The sequence below is a fragment of the Callospermophilus lateralis genome, chromosome 7, assembly GCF_048772815.1.
Source record: "Callospermophilus lateralis isolate mCalLat2 chromosome 7, mCalLat2.hap1, whole genome shotgun sequence".
Lineage (NCBI taxonomy): Eukaryota > Metazoa > Chordata > Mammalia > Rodentia > Sciuridae > Callospermophilus > Callospermophilus lateralis.
The window spans coordinates 6,760,949-6,784,808 of record NC_135311.1 but is presented as its reverse complement, the minus strand read 5'-3'; the positions used below and the strand labels follow the sequence as shown (position 1 = coordinate 6,784,808).

At 34.9% G+C, this 23,860-nt stretch overlaps 1 protein-coding gene across 4 annotated transcripts in view; it reads left to right on the top strand.

Moving 5' to 3' along the window:
- The window catches only part of Ash1l (ASH1 like histone lysine methyltransferase), a 178,231-nt gene that overhangs the window by 86,845 nt on the left and 67,526 nt on the right, over nt 1-23,860 (top strand). For 3 of the 4 annotated variants that reach the window (XM_076862155.1, XM_076862153.1, XM_076862154.1), the window contains 2 exons: nt 6,994-7,738; nt 15,137-15,316. In XM_076862155.1, coding sequence (XP_076718270.1) covers nt 6,994-7,738; nt 15,137-15,316 — 925 coding nt within the window. The remainder of the gene's footprint in view (nt 1-6,993; nt 7,739-15,136; nt 15,317-23,860) is intronic. The other variant, XM_076862156.1, reaches the window with a different exon arrangement.

Genomic DNA, 23,860 nt, shown 5'->3' with positions numbered 1-23,860 from the left:
CTAGGACTCTGAAGTGGTATAAAGATGTGTTTTTACTGTTCGCCATTTTGTACTGTTTGATTTTTTTTTATCAAGTGTGTGCATTACTTATTTTGCCTTTTAATATTTTTTTTGTTTTTATGATCATGTAATTTTTAAAAATAATTATGAATTCATAGGAAAAAATCTTCATACAAATAAATTAAGAAGGTAGATATAAGGAATAAACTCTTAGAAATAATCAAAGCAATCACTCACGAATAAATAACTGGACTGGGTTGTGGCTCCGTGGCAGAGCACTTGCTTCAAACATGTGAGCGACTGAGTTTGTTCCTCAGCAGCACATAAAAATAAGTAAACAAAGATTAAAAAAAAAATCTTAAAATATTCCTGATTTCATCAAGGAAATCAAAATTAAAAATCTTTAGGCAATGAGAACTCAAAACCCATAGTTTTAATAAAAAATTCTGTCAACCACTTAAGGAAAAAATAATAATTACATACAAATTTTTTTCACAAAACATGGAGTTTTTTCAGGTTCATTTTATGAGGTCAATATTTCCCATATTACCCTAGCAAAAGTGTTACAAGAATACACCAGACTAGTAATTTCTGAATGTGGATGCAAAAAATTATCAAATGGAATGCAGTATTAAAAAGCGGATAATATACTACACTATAACCAAGTGAGTTTATTTCTTTTTTTTTTTGTTTTTGTTTTTTGTTTTTGTTTTTGTTTTTGTTTTTGTTTTTTATTGTTGGTTGTTCAAAACATTACATAGTTCTTGATATATCATATTTCACACTTTGATTCAAGTGGGTTATGAACTCCCATTTTTATTTTATTTTATGAGTTTATTTCAAGAATACAAAGTTAAACATTTTGTTTTGTTTTGTACTGAGAGTTGAACCCAAGGGCACTTAACCACTAAGCCACATCCCCAGCCCTTTTTTAAAGTCGGGGCCTTGCTGAGTTGCTTAGGGGCTCGGTAAGTTGCTAAGGCTTGCTTTGAACTTGCAATCCTCCTGCCTGAGCCTCCAGAGCCACTAGGATTACAGTTATGCGCCACCACTCCCAGCTCCAAAGATGGGTTAACATTGAGAAATCAAGTAACAATTTTTTTTCTGAATTTAACAGGAAATAAGAAAAATTGCATAATTTTAAGTAGATTTATAAAATGCATTTGACAATATTTAAAACTTAAGAAGAAAAATAGTAATAGAATAGAATTTTCTCAGCCTGATAAAGTATAGCTACAGAAGAACCTACAGTTTACCTAACACTTAATGATGAAAGACTGTTTTCCCCTTGTGATTGGGAACAAGATAAAGATTGCCACTACTCTCATCACTTATAGTCAACATTTTAACAAAGTCCTAACCATTGCAATAAGGTAATAAAAAGAAATTCTTAAGTTTTATACAGATAGGAAAGAAAGAAGGAAAGGAGTCAAATAATCTACAGAAAAATTCCTAAAGCATCTGTTTAAAAAAATTACTGGACTTAATAAATGAGTTTAACAGGATTTCTGTGAGTTTAAGCTGAATATATACAAATCATTGTATTGCTATACTGGATCAGTGAACAGTTATAGAATCAAATATAAACAAAATAACAATTACAATTCTATTAAAAGCCATGAAAAACTTAAGGATCAATCTGGCAAAATATGTACATTATCTGTATAATAAGAAGTACAAGCAGTTTTTGATAAAGAATAAGTAATGGGGCTGGGGATGTGGCTCAAGTGGTAGCGCGCTCGCCTGGCATGCGTGCGGCCCGGGTTCGATCCTCAGCACCACATACAAACAAAGATGTTGTGTCCGCCGAAAACTAAAAAATAAATATTAAAAAAAAAAAAAAAGAATAAGTAATGGAGAGAGATGTTGGATCACTGCTTGGAAAATTCAGTGCTGTTAAGATGTGAGTTTTCTCCCAATTTGTAAGTTCAGTGGGTTCTGAATAAAATCAGGATTTTTATATAAATTGACAAGTTGATTTGTATAGAAATGTATGGGTCCTAAAAAAACCAAACACTTTCACATTTTTGAGAAACAAAATTGGAGATTTCCACTAACTGATATCAAAACTTATTTATAAAGCTATACTAATCAAGACATTGTGATAGTGGTTTAAGTATACACGTGTCATTCAGTGGAACAATATAGTCCCAAACCCGATACTCCTATGTATATTTTGACTTTCAGTTGATTTTTGATAAATACGACTATTTCAATTGGGCAAGGATAGTCTTTTCAAAAAATAGTGCTGTAAACTAGTTATTTTAATGGGAAAAGGGATTATTGACTGCTTATCTCATACCATGTATAAAATTTAATTTGATATTGTTCTTACAATCTCTCTGAAGTTTCTGAAACTGTAAAATGTTTAGAAGAAAACATAGGAGAAAATCTTCATGACCTTATAATATTCAAAGATTTCTTAAATAGTACAAAATATAAGGACCTTACAAGAAATTTTATTTTATAAAATTTTAAAACTTTGTCATTCAAAAAAAATTTAAAAAATAATGTAAAAGCGAACTAGAGAGTGAAAGAAACCACTAAAAGTAATCAGCAAAAATTTTGGATTGAATCTTCTCATAAAGAATGCTGATGAGGCCATGGAATGTAGATCATTGGTAGTACTTTTACCTAGAATGCTTAAGGTGTCCTGGGTTTGATCCCCATTAAGGGTGAGAGTGGGGAGGGACAGTTTTGCCAATAAATGAAGTCATGAAAACATGTTCAACATCAGGGGAGTGCAAATTAAATCTGTTACAAGTTATTACTTCTACCCTGTAACAATGATGAAAAATTTTTAAAAAGCAACAAAAACTGATAATACAACTCAAAGTTATATTATCATACAAAGAAATATGTGATTAGAAACAGTAAAAAGGGAATATAGAAATGAAGGAATCTCAAAATGGTGCTATGTGAATAAAGCCAGAAAATAGAGTACATACTCATGTCTTGCTATTTACATGAAATCCTAAAGAAACAAATTGCATCCGTAGTAAGAGAAAGCACATCTAGTAGTTTTTACCCCCTTCTTTGATTACGATTGTGAGATGGAATGATTATCTATGGAAAGGGGACAGAGAACTTTTTAGGGAAATGTATTCACTGTAGTGGAGACAACATGCCATCAAAACTCCTTAAATTTATATATAAAAGGGATATGTTTAATCTCACCACATTGAAATTAATTAAAAATAAAATATATGGTACCCAGCCTTGTTTCCTAGACATCAAGAAAATTGGCAAGCCTGAATTTGAGAATATGTGAACAATTTAAAATATGAAGTGCTGCTTGGAATGGTGGTGCACACCTGTAATCCCAGCAGCTCCAGAGTCTGAGGAAGAGGATCATGGCATCAAAGCCAGCCTCAGCAACTTAGTGAGGCCCTACACATCTCGGGGACACCCTGTCTCTAAATAAAATACAGAAAAGGGCTGGGTATGTGGCTCAGTGGTAAAGCACCCCTGGATTCAATCCCTAGTACCAAGGAGAAAAAAATATACATATGAAGTGCTCGAGTAAGTTCCTCAGGAAGAGACTTTAAAACTACTTATTTTAGGATTCTGTTTTAAATCACTATTTATGAATTTAATTCATTAGGTAATGTTGAACAGTTCATGTAAGAAAAAAGGAGGTATAAATGTCTAAGATTGTGAACCTAGGATTCATTCTTCAGTTATATAATAATGAACTATGTCCTGGACATTGGAAATATAAAATAAATTTAATGAATTTGACTACTCATTGCCTTACCTATGGTCCAAACATTCTTTGAAAGTTATATGCATTAAACCGCTAATTAGAATTATGATTAATGCTATAACAGAAGAAAGTATCATGGCAGTTCTTAATAAGGGACCTAATTTAAGGTTGAGATCTATTTGAGGGGGGAAGTCGTCCTTAATGAAGTCATATTCTCACTGTAAATTTTATAATTAATAGTAATTAAACAGATGAATTTGTGGGAAAAGATTATTCCAGGCAGAGAGAACAACATGTTTAATGGCCTGAAGTCAAGAAAGAATTGAAGTTCTTTTGAGGAATTGAAGTTATTTATTTCAGAATTGATGGTTCTAAATAGAGTACTATTATAATAGAACTGAAGGAAATCATGGTAATAATTTGGAAGTTGTTTTTATTGATTAAAACACTCTTCTCTACCCGAATCAGTATTGGGGATTGAACCCAAGGGCACTCAACTACCACTGAGCTACATCCTCAACACTTTATAAGTTTTGAGAATAAGGTCTTGTCTAGTTGCTGAGGATGGCCTCAATCTTAGTGATCCTCCTACCTCAACCTCCTGAATCACTGGGATTACAAGTGTGTATCACCATAGCCAACTGATAGGTTTTTTTAAGCATTTTTAAACAGAAGTTGAAACTATAAAGGTTCTGGGGTTTTTTTATGATCGCTCAGTCTACCACATGAAGAATGATTTGTAGGGTGATGAGAGTACAAGTATAAAGAACAGGGTTCCACTTTCTATTTTTGATTGACAAGTCACCCTAAATTTATACTAAACACTTATTATCTCAGAATTTCTTGTGATCTCTCCTATAATTGTAACCAGATTGTGGCAAACTAAAGTTATTTCGAAGACCTCCTCATTCACATATCTGGTGTTTGATGTTTGCAATTGGTTATGGGTTTGGCTGTATCAATATTCAAGTGAAAGGGAAGCAGACTCTACTACTTGATAAGAGAAGCTTCAAAAGATTTGTGTATACCTTTTAATAGCACTACAAGTAGTTAGGCTATTTCTTAAGGGGAGGAAGATATCATTAGCTTGATCCATGCTCATTGTAGAATAAAGTGTATTGTGTGTATATACAAATATGTAATAACAAATCCCATCAGTATGTAGAACTATAATGCATCGATTTTAAAAAAAAATGGAGGGGCTGGGGTTGTAGCTCAGTGGTAGAGTGCTTACCTAGCACGTGTGAGGCACTGGGTTCAATTCTTAGCACTGTATAAAACTAAAAGATAAATGTGTTGTGTCCACCATCTACAACTTTTTTTAAAAAAGTTAAAGAATGGTTGTTTTGAAAAAAAGTGGGACGAAAAGAAAGAAGAGTGGATAGATTCAGTGGGTCAACTAGCATGAGATTAAAATTTCATGATTTATGGAAAGAAAAAGAATGGATAAAGTGGCCTGAATTTCTATATCCAAATTCCTGCCACATGATTTGTGGTCAGTATTTACCATTTGAATGGTTGGATTTATGGTATCCTCCACTGGTTTAGGGACTCTGGAGGAGAGAAGTAAGATGTAAATATGAGTTTAAGAATTTTGTGGACATGAAAAAAATACAAAATTAGAAGAAAGGTGTATTAGAGTTCAGAAGACGTCTGAACAGATAGTTAAATGCATTTCCAAAGAGAGTATAGCATGATAATATAGAGCCTTTAGAAACTATCACATTTAAGATTGGGAAGAAGGAAGAGGTCCTTTTTTCATTCTAGAAATTTTTAATAAAACTGAAAATTGGTATGAATTTTTGAAAACTGTTATTTGAACGACGTTATTGATAATTTGAAGAAAATTTCATTGTTGTCTTCATATGATAGGCCTCTAGAATGACTAGAATTATTAAAAGGAGTATCTAGAATAGTAACACATTGAACAAAAAATTTTCAGTTTTTGATGGACCTTATTGTATTCACTTATTTATATACACTACTGTTTGAAGTCATTGATAAATTCATTGACTAGAGAAATATGACTAATAATAAAAAATTAGTGGTATGGCAACATACAGAGTGGCTTCTTCAGAGGAGTTGGGCACAGTGGCACACGCCTGTTAATGCCAGCCACACAGGAGGCTGAAATAGGAGGAATATGAGTTCAAGGCCAGCCTGAGTAACTTAGTGAGATCCTGCCTCAAAAAAGAAAATTTTAAAAGGACAGAGGATTTGGCTCAATGGTAGAGTGGCTTGCCTAGTGCTCACTAAGCCCTAGATGTAATCACCAGTTCCATTTATTTAAAAAAAAGGGGCGGGGGTACTGAGTGATCTTACAACAAAGATTACAAAATCTTTGGGCTCCTAATAATTTATTTAGTACCACTTATTTTTTTCAATGTTTCCTTTAACATGTATTCATTTTAAATAGATAATGCAAATGTTTTATCTATTCCAATTTTAAAACTTTTCCCAAAAAGTTGATGTCCCTCCCAGTCCTTTGCACTTAAATCCAGCAGTATTCTAGAAATATAATCTATAATTAAAGTTTAGATCCTCATCCCATATTTAACTGTTAGTTCCTTGACAAACCTTCATTTTTAAAAAATTATAATTTATTTCTGACCCTCATCTCATAGAATTCTTGTTGTCATTGTTTGTGGTACTGGGGATTGAACCCAAAGGCACTTTCCTACTGAGCCACATTACCAGCGCCTTTTTAAATTTTGAAACAGGATCTCACTAAGTTGCTTAGGGCTTTGCTAATTTGGCTGAGGCTTACCTTCAACTTTTGATTCTCCTGCTTCAGCATTCCATTTGGTTGGGATTACAGGTGTGCACTACCATGTCTTCATTTTTAAATTTTAAGAATTGTTAAAATCCACATATTATTGAGGATACCTGGATCAATTTTATTTTATTTTATTTTGGGTACTGAGTATTGAACCCAGAGCCACTTTTATTGCTGAACTACATTTCCGGCCGTTTTATTTTTTTATTTTGAGACTGTGTCTCACTGAGTTGCTTAGGGCTTTGGTAAGTTGCTGAGGTTGTCCTTGAACATTTGATCCTAATGTGTCAGCCTACTGAGTCAATAGAATTGCAGGCATGCATCACCACACCTGGCTATAATTTTTATTTTAATATGCTTATTTGAATCAAGAAAATAAACTTAGCTGTGAAATATAAATTCATGTGGTATTACCATGTTTATTCTTGGAAGATGAAAGCACTCTTACTTATCTAATATCAGTATAATAAGTTTAGACTTTTGTCTATGTGTGATTTGTTGTGTTTTTTAGTAAATGGAGTTCCAGCCCGAAGTCCAAGATTGGTTGCTCCAGTGGATGACTGTGTGGATAGTCTGCTACAGCGGATGGTACAACATGAGGACCAAGAGCCCATAGAAAAAAATATTGATGCTGTAATTGCAACTGCTTCTGTACCACCTTCCTCCAGTCCAGGCCATATCCATACCAAGGAACGAACCGTGGGAAAATCAGATAGTCTTCTAGGGCCTGCAGTCCCAAGTGACTCTTGCAGTAACAGCATCTCACTCCTTTCTGAGAAGTTGACAACAAGCACCTGTTCCCCGCATCATATCAAGAGAAGTGTAGTAGAAGCTATGCAGCGCCAAGCTCGGAAAATGTGCAATTATGACAAAATCTTGGCCACCAAGAAAAACTTGGACCACGTCAATAAAATTTTAAAAGCCAAAAAACTTCAAAGGCAGGCCAGGACAGGGAATAACTTTGTGAAACGCAGACCAGGCCGACCTCGGAAGTGTCCCCTCCAGGCTGTGGTATCAATGCAAGCATTCCAGGCTGCCCAGTTTGTCAGCCCAGAATTGAATGAAGGTGAAGAAGGATTAGCACTGCATCTCAGTCCTGATACAGTCACCGATGTTATTGAGGCTGTTGTTCAGAGTGTAAATCTGAATGCAGAACATAAGAAGGGATTAAAGAGGAAAAACTGGCTGTTGGAAGAAACGACCCGGAAAAAGCAGAAGCCATTACCAGAGGAAGAAGAGCAAGATAATAATAAAAGGTAACTTTATTTAAAGTATTATAAGTAGAGCAAACTTGCATTGTAAAAATGTAATGTACCTACATGAGTGTGTTATTCTGGTAATTTTGAAATATTTCTTTTTACTGTGTAAGACCTGCTCTTGTATCAAACTGTTATATTATGCTATCTTCTATGTGCTCTCAACTTTTTGTCCAATAATCTATTTTTAAATCTTCTAGCATGTTAATTTTACTTTCTTCATAGTATCCTTTTTATATATTTTACTTTTTTTCCAAAAGATATAGAGCAGAAAGCAGAAATCACCAAACATAATCCTTTTGTTGTATATCTCAACAGATCATTTATTATTTTCCTGAACGTACATTTGATGTTTCGGTTGTTTTTGTTTTGGATTGGTTTTATATCCTGAGGATTGAACCTAGTGACTCATGTATTGTCTGATAGCATTTTGGTAGTGTTAAATACATTCATAGTGTTATGTAATCTTTACCACTATCCATCTCTATAACTCTTTTCATTCATTCACGCAAAAGTCAATTTGTACCCATTAAATAAAAACTTCATCTTCTCCCCTTTGGCCAGCACCATGGGTTGACCAACCCAAGTTTATATAATGTAATACTACTGTGAAAATGTTTGATAAACAAAAGATCTATTTGAGACCCTGCATACAGTCCTTTATGATAATTGTATTTTCAGTTTTTTGAAGAACTGCCATACTGTTTTCCATAGCATCATACTATTGTGCATTCCCCCCAACAGTGTATTTCAGTTACCTCACATCTTTACAGATACTTATTTTCTGGCTTTTTGATAGTGGCTGTCCTAATGGGTATATGATAGTATCTCAATGAATTTTATGTTTGCATTTCTCTATTAATATTGTTGAACATTTTGTGCTTATTCTTTTGTGCAAATTTTTAAATTAGGTTGTTTTTTATTATTGAGTTTTAAATTTCTCAATATTCTGGATATTTTTTTCTTATTAGATATATGTTTTGTAATATTTCCACATTCTGTCTTGGTTGCCATTTTATGTCTTTTTACTATAATGATACTGGTTTTCAGTGTACAAAATTTTCTGATATTTCCAAAGTCCAACCTATCTGTATTTGCTACAAAGATATGGTAATCAATTGTGGTGCTAGAATATAATATAGACATAGTGTAGACCAATGAAATAGACGAGAGCACAGAAATAAGTTTTTGCATATATGGTCAAATGATTTTTGACAGAGATGTCAAAACTGCTCAGTGGGGAAAAGACGTGTTTTTCAGTAAATGATGCAAGAAAAACTGGAAATCCAAATGTAAAATAATGAAATTAGATGTTTAGCACCATATGTGAAGTTTAACTCAAGATAGATCAAAGACCTAAATTTAAGACCTAAAAAAACCACAACAATAAAATCTTAGAAGAAAATATGCCGGGTTTCTGTTCCGGTGACTAAAAGGCTCAGGGGTCACTCTAGTTAAACTGGGCTAACTGGGCTGCACGAAATAACCACACAAGAGACACAAATACCTTTTTCTTTGGGGTTGCTGTGACGGCTCCTCTGACCTTAAGGGTCTGCAGAAAGAGAGCGAGAGCACGAGTTGACCCCTTTTATTGAGGAGAAGCTATTCAAATGAGGCAAGGGGTCAGGTTTCAGGGGGCTGAGTCTATCTTCATGATGTCCACTGTCAGCAGGTTGACTGACACCTGGGTAGACCACACCCAAGGGCACAGTAAGAGGAGGGGACACACACAAGGCACTTCCATGGAAGATTCTATCCTAAACAGGGCAAGGGGTTATATTACAAAGGAACAGGTGAGCATAGCTTCACCCATGGGGCTGTAGCAAGACACACCCATTTCTGTGACTGAGCACCTCAGCACCCAGCTGGGGAGTGTAACTCAGTCACCTATAAGGTTGGCCTCCCACAAAAATAGTTTGTAAAAACTTCAAAACATTGGCTTTGGCATTGATTATTTCACATTTTTAAATGAATCGATACAACATTCACCATTTTTAAGTGGCTTTTAAATGTAATGTAACATAAATACGTATATTTGTGTGGTAATAGCATGGTATGTGAGTTACTATAAACGAAATCCCGGACTTTACAGATGCCAGGTAAATGCTCTACTATTTTACTACTTCTATACATCCCCAGTGTTTAATTCTTATTTATATTCTCTGTCTTCTGCATTAATGAATCATGTTTAGAGAGGTTTGTTTTGTTTTGTTTTGTTTTGTTTTGGCCATTCTCTATGTATACATCTTAACAAAATATTTTACTTTCTCCCTATGTTGCCCATGCTTATCTCTCAAGGGCTCAAGTGATCCTCTCTCCCTCCCTCAGCTTGGACTACAGGTGTGCACCATCGCAATCATCATCTTTTTTTTTCCCTCCTAGAGAATGGGTGTGTGATTTTTTTTCCCCCCAAGGGTATAACACATGCTGGTAATTCAGTGAAAACTAATAGTTTACTCATTCAAAAGTAAAGTCTCAGCCAGGTACAGTGGCACATGTTTTATAATCCCAGTGACTTGGGAGGATGAAGTATAAAGAATATACGTTTAAAGCCAGCCTTCGAAACTTAGCAAGACCCTTGACAACTTAGCAAAACCCTGTCTCAAAATAAAAAAACAAAAAGGGTGAGAATGTGACTCAGTGGCTAAATGCCCCTGGGATCAATCCCTAGCACCAACAAGTTTTTTTCAAAAAAAAATAATAAAGTCTCATTTAATACATGTATATCCTTCTCTATCTTTTACTGTGCGTTTACAGAATATGTACACCTGGAAAACTGTTATTTAATGTAAATGGTAATAAATTAATAAATGGTAATAAATTAACATTCATTTTTTTATAACTTTAACTTTTTTCCCCAACTTAACTGGGATTGAACTCGGAGCCTCATGGATGCTAGGCAAGCACTCTACTACTGAGTTATGCCTATTATATCTTAAGAGAAGTACATTTAGAATGACCTTAGTCCATAGTAAGATCATTTCATAATTTACTTAATTATTTTCTTTGAATGGGCTATGTCTTCTCTTTTTAATATTTAGCTTTTGAACCTCAGGTGAAATTTACTTTGTGTTAGATATGACTTAAGAGATTTAATTTTCTTCTCAGATATTTAAGTGGTACCCCTACCAACATTTATTGATGAATTTATCCTTTCCTTACTTATTTGCTATAACTTTATCATACAGTTTTTTTCTATATTTGAATCTTTTTTTTTCTTCTTTCTTTTTTTATTTGTTCTCTTTAGTTACACATGACAGTAGAGTATATTTTGACATATTTATACAAACAAGGAGTACATCTTATTCTAATTACGATCCCAGTCTCTTAGTTGTACATGATGTGGAAATTCACTGTAGTGTATTTATGTATGTACATAGGAAAGTTAAGTGAGAGGAGTCTTAGAAAAATTTTGTTCTGAGTCTTTTCTGATATCATTATAATACTATCTTAATTACTGAAACTTTAAAACACCTATGAGTAGAATGATTTCTGCCTTCAAAGTAGTTAGAGACATTGTGACCTTTCACTTTAGGAAGATTCATCTTAAAAATGTGATTCAAAGAATCCGTTTTAGTTCAGATTAACCTTTTGTTGCAGGAAATTCTGGTATCATAATCAGTGACATTAAACACACACACATTTCCACAAATTGTGTTCTGGTACTCAAGATGATTATGAAGGGAAAGATATAATTTCTGCCCTTGATTATATAGGAAAGAATATCACATAGTGAATTCCTAGAGACAGCAAACTTGCTTTTTTTTTTTTTTTTTTTTTACTTTTCATTGAAGCCTATATGTTCTTGTTAAATCATAGGTATTTGTTCATTTATTAAATCTGTAATTTTTTATTTAAAGATTATTGTATGTGCTTGGGGTTGGATACAGTGATGAACAAATATGTTTGTGGATTTTATAGTTCACAGCCTTTTATGAAGAATTACTTGGAATTATGAATGTAAATGATACAGTCAATTGGCCTAGTTTCCCTGAGAAAATGGTGACGTGAGCTAAAAATCTGAATATCTATTATTTAAATTAAAAAGTCCAGGGCTAACATTTTAGGGTGAATATTTAAGGGAAGTGAATTCAAGTAGTTTTCTTGATGTTTGGTTTGGATTTTTTGTTTTGTTGGGGGTTTTTGTTGTTGTTAATGTTTTGGCCAAAACAGAGTAAAACAAAAAGAATGGTCTAAAATGAGTCTATAGTTAGTGGCCAGATTATGCCAAAAGCCTCATGTGCTACGATAAAAGATTTTGGTAAGTATTGTTAATGCTAATAAACCACAATACAGAGGAACAATTTAATAGTTATGAACCTTGCTCTGTGCTCAGAAAAAAAAATTATAATCAAATCATGTTTCTGAAAAGAAATAGGTGAATTTTAAAACACCACCCTTCCCTAGGGCTTTTACAATTTTATTTTTGGTACTAAGGATTTAACCCAGAGACACTTTACCATGTAAGCAACATCCCCTATTTTCTATTTTAAGAGAGGGTCTCACAAGTTGCTTTGGGGACCTGCTAGTTGCTGAAGCTGATCTTGAAGCTTGCTGTCTTTCTTTCTCAGCCTCCAAAGTCAGTCGCTGAGATTACAGGCATGTGCTACCATGTCCAGCTTCTATATGAACTCTTGAACTCAGATGAGTACTCCAAATTTTTTCTAGTGTTTACCTCCATTTAAATTTTTGGTTATCTTGCTTCTTTGAGCCCCTAAGAAAGTTAGCAGGAACCTCTCTCAAAATGAAAAGTTGAGCACAGTGGCGCAACCCCAGCAGCTCCAGAGACTAAGCAACCTCAGCAAAGGCGAGGACTAAGCAACTCAGTGAAACCCTGCCTCTAAATAAAATATAAAATAGGGCGCGGTGGGGGGTGAGGGATATGGCTTAGTTGGTAGAGTGCTTGCCTTGCATTCACAAAGCCCTGGGTTCAATTCCCAGCACCACAGGAGGAGGAAAAATAGGACTGGGGACCTGGCTCAGTGGAAGATTGATCCCCCTGAGTTCAATCCCTGGCAACGCCACCTCTTCCCCCTATACACCAAAAAAGAAACCAGACGTGATGGCACACATCTGTAATCCCAGCAGCTCTGGAGACTGAGGCCAGAGGATGGAGAATTCAAAGCCAGCCTCAGCAATTTTAAGGAGTTCCTAAGCCACTTAGCAAAACCTATCTCAAAATAAATATAAAAGACCTGTGGGGCTGGGGCTATAGCTCAGTTGGTAGAGTGCTTGCCTCATATGTGCCAGGCCCTGGGTTCAATCCCCACCACAAAAAAAAAGAAAGAAAGAAAAAAGGGGAAAAAAAGAAAGGGACTAAGTGCCCCTGGAAAAAACAAACAAACAAATAAACAAACTTAAAAAGGACTGGAGATTCAATCCCCAGTGAAAAGGAAGGAAATTGAATTTGATACTACATTTTGTAACTGCTGAACTAATTAAATTCTAGTTTCTGATTTTGTGGATTCCTTGGGTTTTTCTATACAGACAATTGTGTGAGATGTGAGAAGAGTTAGTTTGTGACTTTATCCATTCCAATCTTTTTTTTCTTTTTGTCTTTTATGTAAGAGTCAGAAAAAAAAATTTAGAAAACTTCCTGCTGTGTCATTGCTTAGGTCCCCGTGTTATATTAGTCTTTTTGCTTATGTGTATTTTGTATGTGATTTCTACTGAATAATAAGTGGTAGTATATCTATTTATTTTTCTCTCAACCAGAATTTCCTTTCATTTTTCTTAAGATGTTTTTGCTCAATTTGGAATTCTTTTTATCAGGCTCCCCCCCATGACCACTGTCATTGTTCATTGTTTCATTCATTCATTGTTTCAGACATAAGATCGTTCATTCTTTTTATATCTCTTTTTATAATAGTGTCCTCCACCAACTTTTTTATTTATCACTAGTTTTCAGTAACTTTATCATTATATGCCTTATTTTTTCATTTGTTTTCTATCTTGCTTGTTTTTAACTTTGTTTATATTTTTTATCAAATTGGGAAAATTTTTTAGCCAGACTCATTATTTTTCATTGTGTACTTGTTTACTTTGAATGTTTCAACCTTGTGTGTTCAGATTTTATTGTTTTTCCTTAATTATTTCTTTGTATGTTTTATTTCAGTAGTTAGATTTCTAGTCCTAGTTTTCTCTAGGATTCATTCCACGATTCCAGTTGCTTTATGTTGTCCCCTAGATTGTTGATTCTATTTTTTTTTTGCACCCCTTTAATTTATCTCTGTATCAGTGTGGGTTTTTTCTGTTGTGTCCTCAAGTTCACTGATATTTTCTTCTATAATGTTTACTTTGCTGTTAATCACTCTAGACTCAGTTTTTTCAGTTTAGTCTGAATTTTCCAATTCTCAGTGTTCAATTTTTTAATGTATTCCATCTCTCTCCTCTTTAATGTATTTCACATCCCCCACCCATTATGATGCTCGTGATCAAATTTTCCTCTAAATTCTTTATCATACTTATAATTGAATTTAAAGGGTTTTTTCCCCTCTGATTTCTGATGAATTATTCCCCCCACACGTTTGATTTTCCTACATTTTAGCATGTGTTAGAAATTTTTATTTCTATCATGAATGTCATTATTTAATATGTCTGGGTTTTGTTAGATTTCCTTTATTTTGAGAGCCATGTGCTGCAGATATAGCTCACTGGGTTCTTGAGAGGCAGCTAAATTGTTTGTGGACTAACTTTCATTTTGAAATTCGTTTTTAAACTTTGTTAGGACTGACCTTTATTCCAGGAATAATGAATTTCTACTATAGTTGTTAACATTGCCTACTAGAATCTCTATTGAAAGCCTTGAGTATTAGACTATGTCTTTCCATCCTGCCTATAGAATTTAAGTATCTGTCAACATATGTGACCTCTAACTATTATTCATTTTATAATTCTCTGAATCCTTTGTTCAGCCACATGGAATTTTGTCCTTTGCATGGACACTTTAGTATATAGAAATATAATAAAAGATTTCTGGAGTTATTTTCTATAGCTTTAAAATTCCAGCTACTTCATTCTCTCCATGCTAGTATTTGTCTCTGTTCAACTCATCTATTTGACCATTCTGTGCGTGGCCTATTCCTGCATAGTCATTCTTAGAAAAGCAAGATGATTATATGAGTCACTTTTTCCCGCCCCCATTTTCTCAGGGATCATAGGGTAACACTGTTATCCAGTGTTTAATAACTTTCATAATTTTTCCTCTATATTTCTGGTAGTGTACCTTATTTCTCTTAGCTTTTGTCAGAAAGTTAAATGTGGTGTCATTCATTCTAATGTGGCCAGATGAGGAAGTCCCCATCTCCTTTTTAAAAATTGTTACGATTGTTTTTTTAAATAGTCCTTTGCAGAAGATTTTTTTTCACAATAAAGTCATCTTTAAACTTCTCTTTCTAGCTTTACAGAAGCACCAGTAGAGATTCCCAGTCCTCCTGAAACCCTAATCAAACCTCCTGAACCTGAAAGTACCTTGCAGCCTGTGCTCTCTCTCATCCCAAGGGAAAAGAAGGCCCCACGTCCCCCAAAGAAGAAGTATCAGAAAGCAGGGCTGTATTCTGACGTTTACAAAACTACAGAGTAAGTAGTAGTAACTGTCAGCTGGCATCCTTTAAAATACCTGTTATTCTCTCGTATATGAAAAAGACCCTTTGTCAATCAAAAAATAATAATAATGCATTTTATCTTAAAATACCTTAATGTTCACTATATTCATTATGCTGTACTATGTTGTACAGGGTTTATTTTCCCTGATCTTTATATTCTCTCTACCTTTTTAGATTATGTTCTTGTACTTTGAATCTAATGATGAATTTTTTTTTTTTTTTTTTTTAAATTTTTGATTTGTTCTATTTTCTGGTACTGGGGTTTGAACTCAAAAAGCATTCTTAATCCTGAATGAAATCCCAAACCTTTTAATTTTTTTGAAATTTGGTCCCAGTAAGTTGCCTGGGCTAGCTTCATACTTATAATCTTCCTGCCTTGGTTCTCAAATAGTAGGGATAATGGGTTTGTGCCAACATACCCAGCTCTAATGATGCCTTTTTTGTTAATTAACAATAAAGAAAATGGCACTAAAATGCCATTTAAACTAAAATTATATTAAGAGTGAACTACTTTATTTTCAACCAGTTTTGCCAGAATAAAAAATGCTCTCCTTAGTTTGAACGATTTCATATGCCCTTGACAAAGCACCAAAGAGATTTCCATTGTATAATTTAGTAAGAAGTTGTCCATACAGCCAGGCACATTGGCAAATGCCTATAATCCCAGCAACTTCGTAGGCTAAAGTGGGAGAATCACAGATTCAAAGCCAGCCTTGGCAAGACCCTAAGTGACTTATTGAGACCCAACTCAAAATAAAAGGGTGGAGATGTGGTTCAGTGGTTAAGCACCCCAGGATTCAGTCACCAGCGCACAATTAAAAAGGGGTAGTAGTTCATATAATATAATTGTTAGATTTGAGGAGTTTGATAGCAGTTTGACAGGCACAAAAGGCTATTACAATCAGAACAGCATGTAAAAGGGTACATAATGGAATGCAAAGATTTTGCATATATTGGAACAGCTCACAACTCAGGGTTTCTGTAATGTATTAGCTTTATAGCCAGGCACAGTGGCACAGGCCTGTAATACTAGCAGTTTGGGAGGTTGAAGCCAGAGAATCACAAGTTCAAGACCAGCCTCAACAATTTAGCAAGGCTCTAAACAACTTAGCAAGACCCTATCTCAAAATGAAAAAGAAAAAGGATTGGGAATGTAGCTCAGTAGTAAAGCACCCCTGGATTAAATCCCCAGTACTATAAAAAGGAAAATTGGGCATGGTGGCATACGCCTCTAATCCCAATGTCTCGTGAGACTGAGGCAAAATTTGAGGCCAGCCTCAGCAGTTTAAAAAGGCCCTAAGCATCTTAGCAAGACTCTGCCTTGAAATAAAAAATAAAATGGGCTGGGGATATAGCTCCGTGGTTAAATACCCCTAATGTTCACTCCCTGGTACCAAAAAAAGAAAGAAATCAGGATTCTCTCAGTACTAATGAGAAAATAGAAATACACTTTGCAATACATCTAATAAAGCATAATTTTAAAGCAAATTATTCTAGACATAGAAAAGCTAAAATAAGTTTAACAAGCTTTCTACTAAAGTTTAAGTTTTATTCGTGTTCTTTTTCTTAATTCTTTTAAAATGACAAGTAAAATACTAATAAATATCTTACTATAGGGCCAGGCATGGTGGTGCACACCTATAATCCCAGCCATTTGGGAGGCTGAAGCAGGAGAATTCCAAGGTCATAGCCAGCCTCAGCAAAAATGAAGTGCTAAGCAACTCAGTGAGACCCTATCTCTAAATAAAATACAAAATAGATCTGGGGATATGGCTCAGTGGTCGAGTGCCCCTAAATTTAATCCCTGGTACCCAGTCCCCCCCAAAATCATACTGTATGGATAGGGAGGTACTTCTATACTAGAATGCTTGTATAACATGGATGAAGTCCTTGAGTTTGACATCCAGCACCACAAAATCAATAAAAAACAAAAAAATAAAAAACGGTAATGATAGAAAATAATGGGGTTGAGGATATAGCTCAGTGGTAGAATATTTGTTTTACATGTGTAATGCCTGGGTTTAATCCCCAGGGAATCATACTATGCATCCAAAGATTAGGATCATCCACCAGATTAATGTTTATAAATGTCTCTAATCAAACAAAGATTGCATTATCAAAGTGAAATATTACTGTATTTATGTGAAAAGTAGCTCTTTGTCTTGCAGAAATAATTAGGGGGGAAAATGGCTTATTCTGGAGTATTTTATATTCTTTTTCTTGTATCAGGAATTAAACCCAGGAGCACTCAACCACTGAGCCACATCCTTTGCTCTTTTTTTAATTTATTTTGAGATAGGGTTTCACTAATTGTGTACTTGAAATCCTTCTACCTCAACTTTTCAAATTGCTGGGATTATAGGCATATGCCACCACACCTGACCCTGTGCCTTTTTTTTTTTTTCCTGCCCCCTGTGGTGCTGGGGATGGAACCCAGGGTCTTGTGCATGCAAGACAAGCACTCTACCAACTGAGCTGTATTGCCAGCTCTTTAGTTTTCATTTTTGACTCAGGGTCTCACTAAGTTGCCAAACCTGGCCTTGAACTTGTCTTGCCTCAGCCTGCTGAATAGCTGGAATTACAAGTGCACACCACCATGCCCAGCTTTCTGTATGCATTGTTAAAAACTGTGGAGCCTGTTCTTTTGTTGTTGTTTGTTTGTGTATTTTTGTGAGCTGCTGTTTCCTATTGGTACCAATATGTTTAATAAACTTAATTTTTAGAGCAATTGTAGATTAATAGCAAAATTAAGTAGAAAGAAGAGTTTCCTTATGTCCTCTCTCCCTACACATGTATAACATCCCTCAGTATTATAACACAACATTTTTATTACAGTCAATGCACTTAGCTGGGTGTTGTCACACACCTTTGATTCCAGGGACTCAGGAGACTGAGATCCACAGAAGCATCGCAAGTCACCTTTGATTCCAGTGACTTAGGAGACTGAGATCCATAGAAGCATCGCAAGTTCAAAGCCAGCCGCAGCAATTTAGTGACTCCCTAAGCAATTAACAAAACCTTATCTCAATATACATACATAAGGAATGGGGATGTGCTCAGTAGTAAAGTACCCTGGGATAAATCCCCATTACCAAAAAGTCAGTCAATCAGTCTACTTACACAAATACATCATTATCATCTAAAGTCCATAGTTTACATTAGGGTTCACACTTGGTATTATACATGCAATATGTCTTGACACTTGTATTATGATATTTATCAAATATTTAAATAAAATACAGAATGGTTTTTACTGCAAGAAATTCAAAAAGTCCTCTGTGCTCTGGCAGGCTATCAAGGGAGTATATGATTCAATCAAAAATTAAGATAAAAACCACATTGTCCGTTTAAAAGATTAATTAGATGAGGAGATAATAGAAATTAGAGACCCATTTAGGAAGCAGCATGCATTTTTTGGTATTATAGAATAAAAGAAATGTTATGAACTAAGATATGACACCCATGGAAGAATGTTGGAAATTGTAAGATCATGAAAATTCTATATATTAAAATGAAAAGTAACTAAAGGGAGATCATAGGGAGTGAAAGTCAGGTCCTGGACTCATTGCTTTTTTTGTTGTTGTTTTGTTTTGGGCAGTTCTGGGGATTGATCATACCTCCTACATACTAGGTAAACACTCTTTAACACTGAGCCTCATCCTATGATGCTATGATTTTAAAGCTTACAGAATACTGTTTATATTCATGGCAATCATATGTACATATGATTGTAATCCTTATAAGAATAACATGTCATTATATAATATGTAATCATTGAATAATGTTTATGCAGTTGTCATATCCTAAGGATTATATGTATTTTGATAATAAAATCATGGTATCATCTTATATTTGATACATCATTTTAAATTTTCTAAGTGCTTTAATATTCTTTTAGTCTATAAGGATGGTAAAACAGGTAAAAACAAAAAAGTTTCAGGATTCACTGAAACTTGCCAAAATTGTTGATATAATCATTGCCATAACCATCAGCGCTTAGACATCATACCGCTGTTGTTTTACTATTAAACTGTGATGTCTCAGAGACTTAGGGTTATTTCATGAGAATTCCTTTCTTACACGTAATTTAGAACCAGAACATGGTTCGTTTTTCTCTGAAATACTTCAGATGTATCTCAGACTACAAATCCAGTTTAAATGCAATGGTGTAGACTGGGATGAATACTGAGTCTCACACCATTTTCTTATGCAATGTAGATTTGTGTACTTTTAATTAATGGATGATTTTTTAGTGTAATTTTAGATTCAAAGAAAAGCTGAATGGGAGTTTCTTTATACCTGCTTTTCTGACACATGAACAGTCTCCTCATTATAGACATTCCTCACCATGTTACAGTATTAACATTTGTTAAAATTCATAAACCTATATCATAATCACCCAAACTCCATTGTTTCAACTAGGATTTACTCTTGGAGTTGTATATTCTGGGGGGTTTGACAAATGTATTAATGACGTATTTCCACCGCTGTAGTATCATACAAAAGAGTTTTACTGCCCTTATATATCTTCTGCCTTGTCATCTCTACCCTGGCAGCCACTGATCCTTAACATTGCCGGTCTCCATAATGTTGCCTATTCTAGAATGTCATATGGTTGGGATCATAGTATGTAGCCTTTTCAGAATGGCTTCTTTTACTTAGCAATATGTATTTAAGTTTCCTCCATGTCTTCTTATAAGGCTTGATAGCTCTTATTTTTTTTAAATTGCTGAATATTTCATTATCTAGATACACCACAGGACATCTTGGTTGCATCCATGTTTTAACAGTTGGGAATGAAACCTGCTGTAAATATACATGTATGGCTTTTGTGTGGATGGTAGGTTTTCATTTCACTTTGGTAAAGATCAAGAAGTACATGGCAGGATCAGATAGTAGTGATATGTTTATTAGTTTTGTTTAAAACACAAGAAAAATCCACTAAACTGTTTTCCAAAGAGACTCTACCATTTTGCACTCCCAACAGCAATTGGTGAAAATTTCTATTGCTCTACAAACCTCACTAGCATTTCTTGTGTTGTCAGTGTTTTGGTTTTGGCCCCATTGGTAGCTGTGTAGTGCATCTCATGATTCTGATTCATTGTATCTTGTTGCTATCTGTGTCATCATCTTTGTGGTACTAGGGATTGAACACAGGGGCACTTTACCACTGAGCTATATCCCCAACCCTTTTTACTTTTTGAGACATGATCTCCTAAATTGTTAAGGCTTGCTTCAATGTTTTGAACCTCCAGTGAAATTACAAGCCTTTATGATGCCCTGTTCTGTCTTTGTTGAGCTATCTGTTCAGTTCCTTTGCCCATTTTTATGAGATTTGTTAGCTTTTCTGGATATTTGCTTCTCTCTATAAATATAATTTTTTTAATATTTATTTTTTAGTTATCGTTGAACATAATATCTTTATTTTGTTTATTTATGTGGTGCTGAGGATTGAACCCAGGGCCTTGCACATGCGAGGCGAGTGCTCTACCACTGAGCCACAACCCCAGCCCCTCCTCTCTTTAAATTTTAGAGTCAGTTTGCCAGCATCTTCAAATGACTTCCTGAGATTTTGACTGGGATTGCATTGACTACATAAAGGGGAGAAACTGCTATTGAAAAATGAACATTTTTATGATACTGATTATCTCTATCCATGAACAAGAGGTTTGTCTTCTAAGGATGTCACTAAACAAACTTACTTTCTCTTACTATATTTTTTCTTTTTTTTTTTCCTTTTTTAGTTATAGGTGGACACAATATCTTTATTTTATATTTATGTGGTACTGAGGATCAAACCCAGTGCCTCACGTATGCTAGACAAGCACTCTACCTCTGAGCCACAATCCCAGCCCTCTTACTATATTTTCACAATGCAGACTGTCTTTGTGACATGTGTCAACTAAATGCATGGAGATTTCTCCCTACCCAGAAATCTCACTGGTTACCTGCTGGGTACTCTCAAATTTAATTCATTTCTGATATTGTCTACCAGGAAATAGAGTCCAGTTCCACCGAGTGAGAATTTCAGCCAACCCCAACCCCTATCCCCCACTCTTACACACACACACACACACACACACACACACAATTTGAGCTGCTAATTACAAGCTCCAGATATAAGTGTAGACTTCTGACACACTGACTATTAATCAGGTTTCCCACAGTTCCCTCCTTGTGTCCTATTTAATTGGCTAACATGACTCAGAAAACTCGGGAAACCACTCATATTTACTATGTTATAAGAGATATGCAAAGGCCCTAGGTGAAATGAGACATGTATATGGAAAAAGGCACAGAATCTTCATGCCATTTTAGAATGTGTCACGTTCCCATAACCTCTGTGTAGAAGCTCTCCAGATTTAGTTGTTTTGTGTTTTTTGAAGACTTCATTACATTGGCATAATTAATTAAATCATGGGCCATTGATGATCAATTTAACCTGACCTGTCCCAACCCTGAAGATGGAGTGGGTAGACTAAAAGTCTCATCACACTAAGCATATCTTGATCTATCAGTAATCTCAGTACCATATATAAGAAACAATTATCCCTTTGGTGATTCTCTGGGTTTTAGGAGTTGTACATATGCCAGGAAGCTGGAACAAATGAACAAAGATCAAATACATCACATCTTCCCACTTATTTAGTTTTTTTGTTGTTGTTGTTGTTTGTTTCATTGATGCTGGGGATTGGGAGGAACTCAGTGCCCCACACATGCTAGGCAAGCAATCTACCACTGAGCTACATCCCCAACTCCCAATTCTTTGATATATTTTTATCAGAGTTCTGTAGTTTTTGTCATATGATTTTGAACACCCTTAGATTTGTACGAACTTCACTTTTGTGATCAATAATGTACTAATTTGTGTATTAGAATTTTCAAAATTTTGTCATAAATGCTCTTGTGATAAGACTTGGTTACCAGCCTTTGGGAGATGAGGAAATCATTATTGAAACCCTAGACCCTTGTTCTCCACTTCCTGACTACCATGATTTAAACCAGGTCTTCACCACATGTTCCTACCATTATATACTGTGCCATCACAGGCCAAAAACAACAGGGCCAAAAGTGTCCTTGGACTAAAACCTCTGAAACTGGACCAAAGTAAATCTTTCCTCCTTATATTTTCCAGGTATTTTTTTCACATGAGAAAGCTGACTAACATAATTTCCTATACTTGTCTTGAAGGAAAATCACAATATGAAAATTTTAGAACTGGAAATGGCCTCAATTCTTTTACACCTAATCCTTCATTTTTGATAGATGGGAAAACTGAAGCCAATAAGATGGTAACTGATTTGCTGAAAACATACAGGTTATTTTTGGCAAAACCAGAATTAGGCCATGGTGGTACATGTCTGTAATCCCACTTGTTTGGGAGATTAAGGCAGGAAGATTGCCAAGTTTAAGACCAGACTGAGAAACTTGAGGAGACTTAATCTAAAAATTTAAAATAAGGCCTAATATATGCAAGTCCAGCACCAAAAGCAATAAAATAAAAATACATTACATTGTTGTGCAACCATGCATGGCCTTAATAGTAGCATGCATCATTGTACATTGTACATTTCCTTTTGTGAACCTCATAGGATGTATGTACATAATCTTGGATGTTATATACAGGTAGACTATAAGGTATAGTCTTGCCCATAGGATCAATAAAAACATAACATCATGAGATCAACTCAAGCGTAAAAGAAAATTATGGAACCAAGATACAGCAGTTCAACATGAGATGTATGTGGCAGCTGCCAGTATAATATGGCATGTTGTTTAACTATAAGGTTTTTTCTTTTAATAAGTACAAGTATACGCTAAAAAGATTTAGCCAGGCATGGTGGTGCATGCCTGTAATCCCAGTGGTTTAGGAGCCTGAGGCAGGAGGATCACAAGTTCAAATCCAAGCACAGCAATTTAGTGAGGCCCTAAGCACCTCAGTGAGACCCTGTCTCTAAATAAAGTATGGTTAAGTGCTCTTGTTTCAATCGCTGGTACAAAAAAAAAAAAAAAAAGATTTAAAGTACAATATGGTAAAAACATGAACTTTTTATTTTTGTTGGTACTAAGAATTGAAAACAGGGGCGCTTTACTAATAAGTTCCAATTCCAGCTCCGTATTATTGTTTTGCAACAGACTCTTGATAGGTTGCTGAGAATCATCACTGAGTTAGTGAAGCTGGCCTCAAACTTGTCATCCTCCTGCCTCAACCTCATGATTTCTTATTTACTAAGGTTCTTGGAACCAATACTTCAGTGATAGTAAAGGATATAGTGTTGCCTGCTTTTCTAGTCTTAGCTCCATTAACGGGCCTTAAGCTACAATATCTGATCACTTCTCCACTTCCCTTTTCTCTTGGCTTTCATCCTAGGTGATTGTTCTACATAGTATACCTTCCATCTTTCCTCTTGCCACATCCTTTCAAACCTTATTCAAGATCTGAAATTCTTCATGTTAAAGTAGTCTTAGTTTCTTTTAGTTGCAATTATTTTTACATTCCTTTTGGTTTTTGTAGAAT